General features: G+C 35.1%; 2 protein-coding genes across 3 annotated transcripts in view; both read right to left on the bottom strand.

Annotated features, from left to right (window-relative positions):
- Window positions 1-2,330, bottom strand: part of LOC132295469 (probable RNA-dependent RNA polymerase 1) — a 66,820-nt gene extending 64,490 nt beyond the window's left edge. For both annotated transcript variants that reach the window (XM_059793745.1, XM_059793744.1), the window contains exon 1: window positions 2,051-2,330. The gene's annotated coding sequence lies outside the window, so the exon portion shown is untranslated. The remainder of the gene's footprint in view (window positions 1-2,050) is intronic.
- A 1,048-nt stretch (window positions 2,331-3,378) lies between these two features.
- Window positions 3,379-3,783, bottom strand: LOC132296542 (uncharacterized). Its single transcript, XM_059794734.1, has one exon. It carries the CDS (start codon window positions 3,781-3,783, stop codon window positions 3,379-3,381), a length of 405 nt encoding a protein of 134 aa, XP_059650717.1.
- Window positions 3,784-12,344: the final 8,561 nt, after the last annotated feature.

Raw genomic sequence — 12,344 nt, 5'->3', positions numbered from 1 at the left:
TCAGACGAGGTTGCAACCATTGTAACCAATCAGTCTAGTTGATCAACTAATGATAGTTTGGAAGTTAGAAGTTTAATATTTGCATTTAAATTTTTCATTCCCGATGTTAAAAGAAATGGGTAATTCAAGGCAATTGGAAGCCATAGACTAGATACAAACCTAATCTTTGGTGTTATTTTCACAAATTAGCTGCTTAATCTTCAAATTCACATTATCATGCTTGAAAGCCCACTATAATTCACCAAAATTAATCATGCAATTGATAATTATCAAGTTTGTAAGGACCGGGATTCTATGTAAGATCGATGAGGGGTCCATAGGCTCGGAATCATAGAATCGGATCGACAACTGTAAGATTTTATAATATTATTAGAAAAATGACACAAACTATCCTTTTAAATCAAAATATCTTCAATATAAGTAGAGAATAAAGCTAAACAACCAACATGGTCAAAATCCTAGCAAAATCAATTAGTATTAAAAGATACTAAGCACATGGCAAACACTTGAAATCAATTATACAAAAGCATCAGCATACCAGTCAAACAGAATATCACATAAAAAGTGAAAAAAAAAAAATTTAAAGTAAAGCCTAAACAAATGAAAAAAGGGCACAAAGAAACAGAAAGAAAAATACAATTTAATTGCCGAATTGTTTGAGAAATTTAGTTCAAAAAATTACTTTTTGGTTCAGAAATTAAAATTATAAAAATAAATAAATAAACAAACAACAACAACAACAAAACACAGATAGAAAGCACAGTGGGAAAAAAACAAAGGGCCTGCTTGTTTTTTGTTTCAAAATGGGAAAGGAATAGGCAGGAAAATAGAGTTTTTTCTGTTTCTTGTTTTCAAAAAGAAAGGGAAAGAGAAATTAAGAAGAATAAAGCAAAATAAAGAATTTTTTTTTTTTGAAGTTTTGAACCATACCTTTGAAAGTTAGCTGAATCGTCTCTACCTTTGACCCTTTTTTTTTTTTTTTTTCAATTAGGCTAAAGAGTTTTGGCTTCATATTTAAAAGCATCAAATTTTCTTTGTCCAAAATGCATTGTAGGTCCAAATAAATGAAGAACAAAATAACAATATTTAGTAGGATCCGTAGGATCATGTGATCTATGGGATTCTACGATCCTATTTCCGTATCTACAAATCCTACTGTGATCCTACCTCCAAGCAATTTTCCCTCGATCCCGATTGATTTAGCAATTTGCGTCATAGGATCATAAGATTCTACTACCCTATTTCCGTATCTACAGATCCTACTGTGATCCTACCTCCAAGCGATTTTTCATGCGATCGGAATTGATTTAGCAAATTGCGTCGTAGGATCATAAGATTCTAATCTATCAAAAAGGGATTACCAGGTCCCAAGGACTAATATAAGTTCCTAAGAATACTAATTACAACCAGCAGTTCAAAAAAATTATAAACAAAAATAAAACCTTGGACACAAATATAGATCGAACTATATAGTCAACGGATTTATATTTTGCATCATATTCGAAGTAAAATTTTATGCCTAATAACTACATAGTTAAAGGATGAGTGAGTGTCAATCTAAAGGAATGATATTCACAGTATCAACATCTTCCCCTGGATCTTTCTCTGCCTTGTCCCCTAATTCAAGTTCAGGGCTTTAAAAGCATCAAATCCATTTTATACTTTTATTAAATTTCAAGTTCAAGAAAACGAGTTTTCAACCCAGAAAGTAAAAAGAACCCACTTCACCGATCATATTAGAAATATTTGGCTTAGATGATAAGAAAGCAAAAGAACAGCAAGTTTGACAATCAATCATTTCCTTTTTCTTTACTCCAGTTTTCTCAGCAGCCAAACGGCCTCAAATTAAGAAACCACAATGCATACAGGAAAATGGTCCAGATCACTCTAACCCTCTTCTCTCTGGAAGCAATGATCATGTAATGAACCTAGTCAACTATTGATCAAAGTAAATTCAAGAGTTCACATTCTTACATGTAAGAGAAAATCAAGAAAGAGCAACAATTGATCAAATAAAGTAAATTCAAGGGAAGAAAATAAAGAATCTCACCAGAAAGCGCAGAGGCTTCAACTGCTACTATTTTCACACAAACAAAGACCAGTTGAAGATAGTTCAGTTAATTAATTATATGTGTGTATATATATATAGAGGGACACTTTGATCGTCAATGCCTAGTCAATTTCTCTCTCATTGCTGTTTCTTTATCGTCAATCCCTAGTCAATTCTTCTCTCTCTCTTAGTGGAGAAGAAACAGCTCTCTCTCTCCTCTGCCCCTCTCTCTCATTTGTAGTACTGATTAATAGGAAATAATTGGAAAAGGCTACCATGTTTCGCATGAGCTTCGCGGTAAAGTAGTACTCGCTGATGTTATATTGCTTACGTTGCAACTGTTTTATCATCCAATCAGATCAATTCCATGTTACTCTGGGAACCTTTTTTTTTTTTTTTTTTTTTTTTTTTTTTTTTGGGTCAAATTACACGTTTCGGCTTGTTATTGCTTCAAAATATATATACCAACATATATATAATACGTAGTAATATATATCCATATATTTCATGCATGGGTGCGCGCGTTTGTCGTTTGCTACTTACATCAACTCTCTTGGGTGTCAATTTTATTCGGCCCTTAATTTCCCGAAAAAAAATAAACTTATTCGCCCACTTAATAGAAATGATTTAATTATATTCTAATCAGGAACTCGTTTGCTAATTAGAGTTCAAATTTGTTTCACTCCAAACTCTCTGCTGTTTAATTTGTTTCACTCCAAACTCTGTGCTATTCATTAATTTTATGATATTTTTGAATTTTTAATCATAAAGTCAACAAAATCTATAATTATAATTATTAAATATTTCTCTTTAACAAAATCTATAATTATAATTATTAAATATTTCACTTTATGTATAATTTTATTAAATATATCTGAGTTGATTTGTTTATGATTGTATTTATTAAGTTTAAATTATGGGTCGTAATACTCAGGGAGAAGTGTCTGACCGATTTGCTAGGCAGAAATGAGGTGGCGGTTCAGCTGGCATAAATTAATCATTAACATCATCTTAAGGCCCGCGAATATCCAACCAACAACCAAAACAACAAGGCAGCGTCGATTAATCATCGCCGTCATAGACAGCGTCGATGCCTTTTCTTTCTCTCCCAGCAAGCACTCCTCTTCTGTGGTCTCCTCCTCAACCACCTCCTCCTCTTCGTTCTTCTCCGTCGTCTCCTCAGCCTTTTCCGGTGGGAAAGACCCACTTTCTCTCTCTTCTTTCCTTTCTCTCCCTTCTTAGACTTCTTGCCGTTGTCCAAGTGTTCCTCGAAGGCCTCAATCGCTTGGTGAATGAGCTCACAGGTTCGGTGACGAGTCCCACCGGAACTAGTAGCTCGTGTAGCAGTTAAAACATCCACAATCGAAGACCGGAGACTTGCGGGCGTCAGATTTGTTGGTCGATTTCTTCTTCTTGTCATCGGCGCTGATCGAAGAAGGGTTCAAGGCGGACATCATCATCAACCTAGTAATCATGTAGTCTTCTATAAAGATAACCGAAGCTAGAGAGAGAATCGCAGTGGCGAGGAACTTCAACACAGATAAAGCCTCTCTGTTTGCCACGAAGTGAGAGGGCACAGATGATGATGAAGATACAGGTGGAGATGGGTATACTTTACCTATGTTTCTCATCTTCATGATTTTCTTGTGTTGAGTAAAGGGAATAGTTGCTAATTTGTGGTGGGTTCTATGTGCTGTTTCAGATGGATGAAGAGGAGAGAGACTGGGGCCCATTCTTTTTGCTAGCTAGACGCCATATAGGAATCTGCCTAACAAATCGGTCAAATTCATCGGCGAAAATATCATTTTTCTTAAATTATAAACAATGATCAGACTCAAGTAACCAGTCTGCCTCTCTTCCTTTGTGTAATTATTGTTCGAAACGTGTTTTAAAATATATAGTTATTTTTATATAGATTTTTAAAATATTCTTGATATATTTATTTCTTATTTTATAACACAATCAACAAGTTGCTTAGTTGGTAGATGAAGATTATGAGTTTTATTTTGCACAAAAGGTCTCGGGTTCGTGTATTGTCTGATCTATCGAGACTCTCTGGGCCATTCAACATGGGAAGTGGGACGACCTTTGGGCTTATCGATTAAATGCAACATTTAGTGCACCCATAAGTTGGAGCCCTATAAAAGGGTTTGAGGTCCTATAAAAGGGTTTGAGGTGAGCCCATTAGAAGTGTGCCAGACTTGGGAGAGAAGTCTTAGAGAGAAGAGAATTCCGATGAGAGGGTGAGAAATTAGATAAATACCAATGAGGATCCTGGCAACAAGCCCAGATTCCAACTGCAATGCTTTGGATTTTTTTTTAATTTATTTTTTGGCCTTTTTTTTTTTTGTATTTTTGCATTCATTATTTTCGAGTCTCGTTTCGTGTGCCATGTGAATGCATGGAAATGACGAGAGCCAAAGTGTAAGATCATTAGAGGGCATCATTATTATATTTCCGATGGATTGTTACATTAAAGTTTCTAGGAGGATAAGGCAATTAGTTATAAACATTCGGGGTTAAGTGATGTAAATAGTGAAAAGTTAAGAGAGGACTATATATAAATGTTTAGCAACCTATGGACCACTATTCACCTTTTTCTTCTTTACACTTTCTTTCTATATTTATCTATGTATCGTCCACCATGTACATGCATGGAAGAGCTTGGATTTGGAGCCCTTAACCTTTGATTTTGAGGGTTCCCATGAAGAAAAAGTTCTTCCCATTCTTCTCCTTTTCACAACCATGGAAGAAAATTATATATTCAAGCTACTTTGAAATTTCGAGTTTCTTGGAAGTTGGAATTGAAGAAGGGGCTAGTTAGGAAAGTTGTATAGCATGTCTTGATCTACAAGATGATGTGATTTTGTAGGCCATTGGACCATCGTGGATTTTCGACCTAAGCATGGGTTTGGGCTTTTGGGGTGGCTTCAAGAGGAAAATATGTTCCCCTTATCTTCCTCTTCATTTTGAAGGGCCCTAACCTCCAAATTGATGGAGTTTCATGTGGAGCCAAGCTTAGGGTTTTGCTCTTCAAGATGTAGGGGTGTTTAACCTATCATACTTTGCCTTTTATTGAGTTCTCTTGCTTTGATTTTCACACCAAGCATGTTTTAAATGATAATATCTGAGTAGAAATGTTAGCTATGTAATTATGTGAAGAAAATATGTTCAAATGTTGGTTTGTATATCTGGGTGCTAAATTGTTTAAAGAGCATGTTATGTGTAGAAATTGTTATTTTGAGAATGCATAGATGGCTTTGATGACATTGCATTGATGACAAGCATGTTTGGTTGATTGATAGAAGCATAAAGCATGCCAATGTTGATTAAATATGTAATGCTCCCAATTCGTTCATTTAATGCTTATTCACATGCTTGTATTATAATGACCCGAAAATTAATCACCCAACAATTACATTAAACATCCTCGGTATACATACATTAACCATAAAAATACGTGTCCAAAGTAACTCTCCAAATAGGCAAAATAGATCAGCAACACAAGCTCCTCTACATTCTTTCCATTTCCTGAAAATGTTAAGAAAGGGGTGAGCAACACTTGCCCAGTAGAGAGTGGCTAAAACACACCTCCTATAACTACGTGAGAAACACAAACAAAGAAGAGAGATAAAGGAGTAGGGATCATACTTTGAAAGAGAAAACCTTGTTTCATCATATGAGTACCGTAATATAAAAAAAGAAAAGAAAAAAGAAGACGATAGAAATAATAATATGTATTTTGGTAGGTTGTGTTTTTAATGGTGGGTGGTGGTTGTGGGGTGGAGGTTTTAGTGGTAAGTGGAAAGAGAGAAAGAAAGATGGCATCGAATATGGGTAATGCGGTGGCGCGGATGTGGCAATGATGCAAGAAGGAAGGGTGAGGATCATTTTACCTATTTAAAGGGTAGTTTGGTCCTAGAAAAATGAATTTTAAAGATTAAAAAAGTAATTCCATATTTCAAATAGGTCAGGGGTAGCAATGTCAAGTCACCATGTGTGGTGACTATTAGGGGTGTCTTTGTTAATTTTATTAAACCTGAGGGGGTGTCATTATTTAGAAATGAGTCAATTTGTATATGGTTGTCAATAGGTAAACGTCAGGGCGTGTCGTTATAAATAACCCTATTATTTTATTTAGTTTCTTAACTTTAGAGGAAATAATGCGTTTAGATAACTATAGCAAAACACATTTCAACAGATCAAAAACTGAATCAAGGTCCCTTGCAACAAAACATCCTTGCGTCACTTGTCTGATACGATATGATATTATACTTTTTATTATACTTTTTTTTAATAATCATTACTCATTTTGATCCAAAATTAATTTCCATCTTTTTATTTTGGGATGTTTCAAAATACATGTTTCATTTTAAAAATTGATGTATTATTTTTTATAACATTCTCAATATATCATTTTTACTAAACAATGCACTAATTACGAAGTATTATTTTATCTTTTAACAAGAATACATTTGTAAATTCATTGTTATCATTACAATAAAAAATTATATTAAAAATATACTACAAAAAAAAAAAAAAAAAATTTAATTCTTGGATTACGCAAGAATTTTGAAACAGAAGAAGTACCACATATTATCTCAATTTTGTGAGCTTGAAAAGGACATTCTCTTTCCAAACAACTCAATGTATTAGTTTTTCTCATCTAATTGGAGAACCAAACCACATAAACAATTTTTCTTATTTATTTACTTCAAATTCTCTCCCTTTTTCTTTTTTTATTTTAATAAAAAGTAAGATTTTTATTTCCCTTCAAATAAACCTTATTAACCATAAATAAAGCTAGAAAGGATTTAGACAGCCCCCCCCCCCCCCACATCTTCTTTATGACCAAGAGTCCCCCCCCCCCCCCCACACACACACACACACACACATCTTCTTTAATAAAGCAATTCCTGACCAAGAGTGTTTACATTAGTTTAATGAATGCTAAAGGCATTCCATAACATGGGGTTGATCATTGATGCTTTCCGCTTTATTGGACTTCTTTTGCCATTTTCCAAAGCTTCCGTACACTACCATTGAGGATGATTTGTTGCCAAAGTCAAGCACAAATTCTTTATTTTCCTGCTTTTGTCGTTATTACTTTTAATAATAGGCATTGTGGAGACCAAGGTTCATTATCTAATCCCCACCGAAAGAATCCATACATATCTCAACCTGCTACTCAGTGATATTGGATTTTTTTTTTTCAGTTAGCACAAGAAATTTACCTAAGCAGGGCTCTTTCGAGACCCACTTTAAGTTACAAATTTAGAGGTGCAGAGTCAAACCCCAAAGATACACTAGGTAAGTCAGGGGTAATAATGGGATTGGCAGGGATCGAACACTGACCTAATGTGAGCCAATGCCAAACACCTACTAACTGAGCCAAGCCCCTGAGGGCAAGTGATATTGGATTGCATCTTTGTTGCGGTGTTTTAAATGTTGTACTATATTGAATGGATTTTAATTTTCACACGTGCAATATTCAAATTTGCGTGAGCTGAGAACGTCTCATTTGATGCTATTTATAGCACCTTAAAATTGTATCTTCTTGTATATATATATATATATTTTACCTAGCAAACAAATAACTGCAGCTAAATCAAAACAAACGGTCCTTGATCACTAAATCAAGAATATCACCAAAAATATGAACAAGAATAATATCATTTTGAATGTGTTGGCGTGAAAGTTGGACAAGAACATTAGGATCCCATTACTATGTCAAGGACATGACTAAGGCCATAAAAGAAGAACCGCCCAAGGTGAAATTGACCCATTTCGAAGGACCATCCGACCTATTCTCATACTTAAATGAATTCACCTTTTCTCTAAAGAGAAGAGATCTTTCATTAATTCAAAAAGACATAATATCTTTATCTTTATCTTAAAAAGAATATTTTTTTTAGATGAGTCATAATTTTTTAAAAGAATTATTTATTTTGAGACAGAGAATAACAATTTAGCTGTACTAATTCTCCCGTTTTAAAGTAGGAAGGTTCCATTAATTATAACGTTTGTTTCTGTTTGGGCCAATTGACCCAGTCCACTCACTTCAGACAAGAAAAAATATAGTAGTACTATATCTGCACCAATATTCAAGAACTTAGCACCCAAGCAATGAATGGAGATTGGATAGTACACTCACTGGTCCCATTCGCCAATTCTATTCACTATCATATCCACATGGTCCCCTCAGTGATGATGGGAAAAGTTACTATAGCATTCACATGTTAGAAAAAGAAATATATATATATATATAATAAAATCATGGGGAGGCCAATGGCCATGAGTTTGTTATTTACTTCTCGAGTTTGAGTTTTTGTGAAGATAATTTATTGTTAAATTAAAAACTAAATAAATAAATTTGTCTGTGAGCAGTCACCGAAATATTGAATCCAAATTGAGAGAGCTAAGCGATTTCTTATCTGATTTCAGTTCAAACAATTCCATTCAAGAATTATTATTCTATAAATATTATAATCATGTTTGTTTGTAGTACTATATAGATAAGTTTTAATAACCTTAAAAAATGCTATAAAAGTATCTATATTTAATAGAATTAAGTACAAAAAAATATCCATATACTATATTTATAATATATATTGTACTCTTCCTATGCAAAAAACACTCCTAAATTATGAAATTTGTACAAATAAATTTTATTTATTTAAATTGGACTAAAATACCTTAGCAACACATTTTATAATATATATATAATTTGTGAAATGATTAAAAAAGGGTTTGGCCCTTCTTCTTCTTTATTAGCCGTCTGTCGCCGTCGCCGGAATCTACAACTCTCCACCGTCAAAGCCCTCTGTTTTCTCTCATACTCCTTAAATTGGGTCTCTGCTAGAGAACTCTACGAAATCAGAGGATTAGTTCCTTAACGCCCTTAACTGGAATTTGGGTTTGGGTGGTGAGGGAGGGGTGAACGACAGCTTGACTGTCGAGCTTGGAACGGAGGACTCGGCTGTGATGAGTCAGCACCGCATCGGCGGGCAAAGAGAAGACGGGCTCGATTGTGGTGAAGGACGACCGGTGAGGCAAAGCTCGGCTGTGATAGAGGCGGCGGTGAGCAAGAGAGAGCTCGGTGATGTGGCTCGGCCGTGATGGAGGCGGCGGCAAGCAAGAGATGGGGAACGGCAAGGAGAGCTCGGTTGGTAGAGGGCTGGACTGAATTGGCGACTGGCGAGCAACGGGCTGTAATGGTGAACTCACAGCGGCTGTGACTCTGAACTCACGATGGTGAACTGCGGTCGGCTGTGAAGAAGACCTGGGCACGGTGATGGCGGCGTGCACGATACTGAGTCGTGGTACTTCGCATCCGTGTGATATTTCAAAGTCAAGGTGAGGGGACCAAAGCCCAGCCATGAGTGCTGGATCCCTCTCCTTGGTCGGCCCTCAACATAAAGAATCATAAAATATGACGTCGAAGAGGCAGTTTTCTATTACAACTGAAGGTGAACCAAGCCCAGTACTAAAGACCAATGTAAAGGTGAGTAAGAAGAAGATGGGACGCCGGTTTTGGTCAAAATCTACTAGTTCTTTAGCCATCGTGTGTTGAAGCCGTCTTCATTTTTGGCGAGTCTCCGGTGAAACAATGTCCTGAATGGTCGAGGGCGGTGGAGTAGACGTACGCCACGGTCGGTGATGCTGGTCTACCAGACGATGGTGCCGGAGCCATGTCGTTTGGTGAGTTCCAGCTGCTATTTTGGTTTAAGGCGTAGAGGGTTGATCCTAATTGGATGTCTGTTGATTCGGTGATGATGATGAAGAAGAAGAGTGAAATTAAAATTGGGTGTAGTATAGATTGGGGTTTCATTTCTTTCTCTAGTCTCTATGTCAGGGATTCAAGTAATTTAATTCTCTGTGTATATCTTTCAACTTGTAATTTTCTATGTATATCTTTCACCACTTGTCGCCATAGCCGAGCATAAAGATCGATGTACTCGCTTTGCCCGGTGGTTGCCATTTTGGGGTGGAGAGTAAGGTTTGGTAGGGGTATTTGGAAGAGTAAAAGAGTAAAATGGGTATTATATTAATTGAGGGGTGTTTTTGCACAAATTGAAAAGAATAGGGATGTTTTTTGCACATCTTTTTAAATAGGGAATAAAAGTGTTATAAAATGTATATTTCAGGGTGTTTCTTGCACTTACTCCATTTTTTAAAACATTAAAAGGGTAATTGAAGTGTCATTGATTTCTTTTTAATTTAAAAACTGGATCTAGCATAGCATTGCAATACAAGTTAATGGTTTTACATGTACATATTAAAGCATAATACATGAGGGGAAAATTGATTCGAAATATTAAGATTAGGTGATGTTACTTATAAAGACAAAGTAAATAAATTAATTATAAAAAAATTAATATGAAACCATATCAATAACTACACGATTACGTTAGTTTAGTTGTGAATTATCTATAATCGAATGGCAAAGTGAAAACAATGAAAATTCTACCAACTAACTGTTGGGATCCACCCAAGTTGTAGTATACGTAACATTAAGGCATGGACAAACTCTTATCTTTTATATTTATCTTATGCAGGAGATGTAAACTATAATTATTAGTACAAACAATTAATTACAAATAAACATGAATATCAAAGTTTTGAACTTAATGCCAAAATAAATAGTTAGATATAAATACCTGAATTTGTATTTGCAAATCTTGAAGAGATCAAGACAAACGTCGAGATCCTTTATGCGGAAAGAATAACGTCTAAATTGCAACTCAAAGTGTGGAAACCGATTTCTCTCTCTTGACCTTTTGCACACATAAACGTTATACTTATTGTTTTCATTCGCATACATAATTGATGGGAATATGCACTTTTATAATGACAGAGAGAGGACCAGTTTTTCTTTCAGTAACCTTAATTCCACTTTCCATCAAAGTAAAGAACAAATAGGAAAACACCTACCAATAATTAATTACTAAAAAAATAATTTATAAGTTGACCAAATAATATAATATTAATCTAATATCTATTTACTTAACCACTAGTTAATGAAATATATCCCATGTCCAAATTATGTGGGTCACACAACTAATAAATAATGTTATAGGAGATTGTTAGAGGATTGTTTTTATTATATTTTGAAAGGGTTATAACTCTTGTTTTAGAGGATACCTTTTATTATATTTAAAAGGACACTACGTGTGGAGAACTTAGAGATTAGATTTTCCTTGCTAGTGATTGGGTACATGAACCGTTGAGGGTATTGAGTGAAATCCTTGTGTATAATCCTCTATCTTGTACAATATACAATCTTGAGCGGAAATCTTACTTTCCATGGATGTAGGAATGTATTTGCCGAACCACGTATATTTCCCGTGTATTTTTTTATTTTTATTTTTATTATTATTATTTTATTATTATTATTTTTTTATTTTTATGTAGGTAATTATTTTACTTCCACAATAATTGGTATCAGAGCCATAGGCTTACACACAAGTTGTTTGATAAAAAATTCTCGATCTAGATTTTTTGTCATAACACTGGTATTGTTTGTCTTGGGCACTTATGACAATCACGTGGAAAAGAAACATTGAATATGGAGGATCCACTCTCTTGTCTAATAATAAGAGGAGGGAGCGCGGATCTAACAACATATATGCCATAGATGCCATGAATGGGGCCACATCAAAAAAGACTGTCCAGGTGGAAAGGGAAAGGAAGATGGCGGCGAGAATGATGCATCTATCGCATGTGCGTCAGATGAAGACTTTGGATGCTCTCATAATATTTAAATGTAACACTTTTACTCGACATGACTAGATATTAGATTTGGGTTCTACGAACCTTATTTGTTCTGTGAAAAAATATTTTGATGGACTTGAGAATAGTTCTTTTACTATCCCTAATGATGATAAGTGTATTGTGAATGGTGTGGGAACGATAAAAAACAAGATTTTTTATGGAGTGGAATGCACTTTAAGGGATGTTTCCTTCATACCAAAGTTGCAGTATAATTTGATATTCTTGAGCCGGTTCAGTTCCATAGACTGCAAGTGTTCCATTGTAGGGGGAGTCATGAAAATTACAAAGGGTTGTATGGTGTTGATGTGAAGAGAAAAAAATGGTGTTTTATATCATTTGGTGAGGGATACTAATGGTACTCGGACTTCGATTGCTGATTGGAAACGAGAATGTGAAAGCAAGATCTTGCGACAGGTCGCATTGGTAAATGCAATAGAGATGGAGGTGCCGTGTCTCAAGACAAAGACAAATGATGATGAGTTGGAAATTCCTGTTTGTGAATAGGTCTCATCGAGGTCCC

Source organism: Cornus florida, unplaced genomic scaffold (genome assembly GCF_030987335.1).
Source record: "Cornus florida cultivar Cherokee Brave unplaced genomic scaffold, ASM3098733v1 CherokeeBrave_3.0.0_Hap2_Chr02, whole genome shotgun sequence".
Lineage (NCBI taxonomy): Eukaryota > Viridiplantae > Streptophyta > Magnoliopsida > Cornales > Cornaceae > Cornus > Cornus florida.
The sequence above is the reverse complement of the archived record's forward strand: the minus strand, read 5'-3'. Positions and strand labels throughout refer to the sequence as shown.

What these genes read in the sequence shown, in the direction of transcription:
- LOC132296542 (XM_059794734.1), bottom strand. Translation starts at nt 3,783, where the DNA reads ATGGGCCCCAGTCTCTCTCCTCTTCATCCATCTGAAACAGCACATAGA.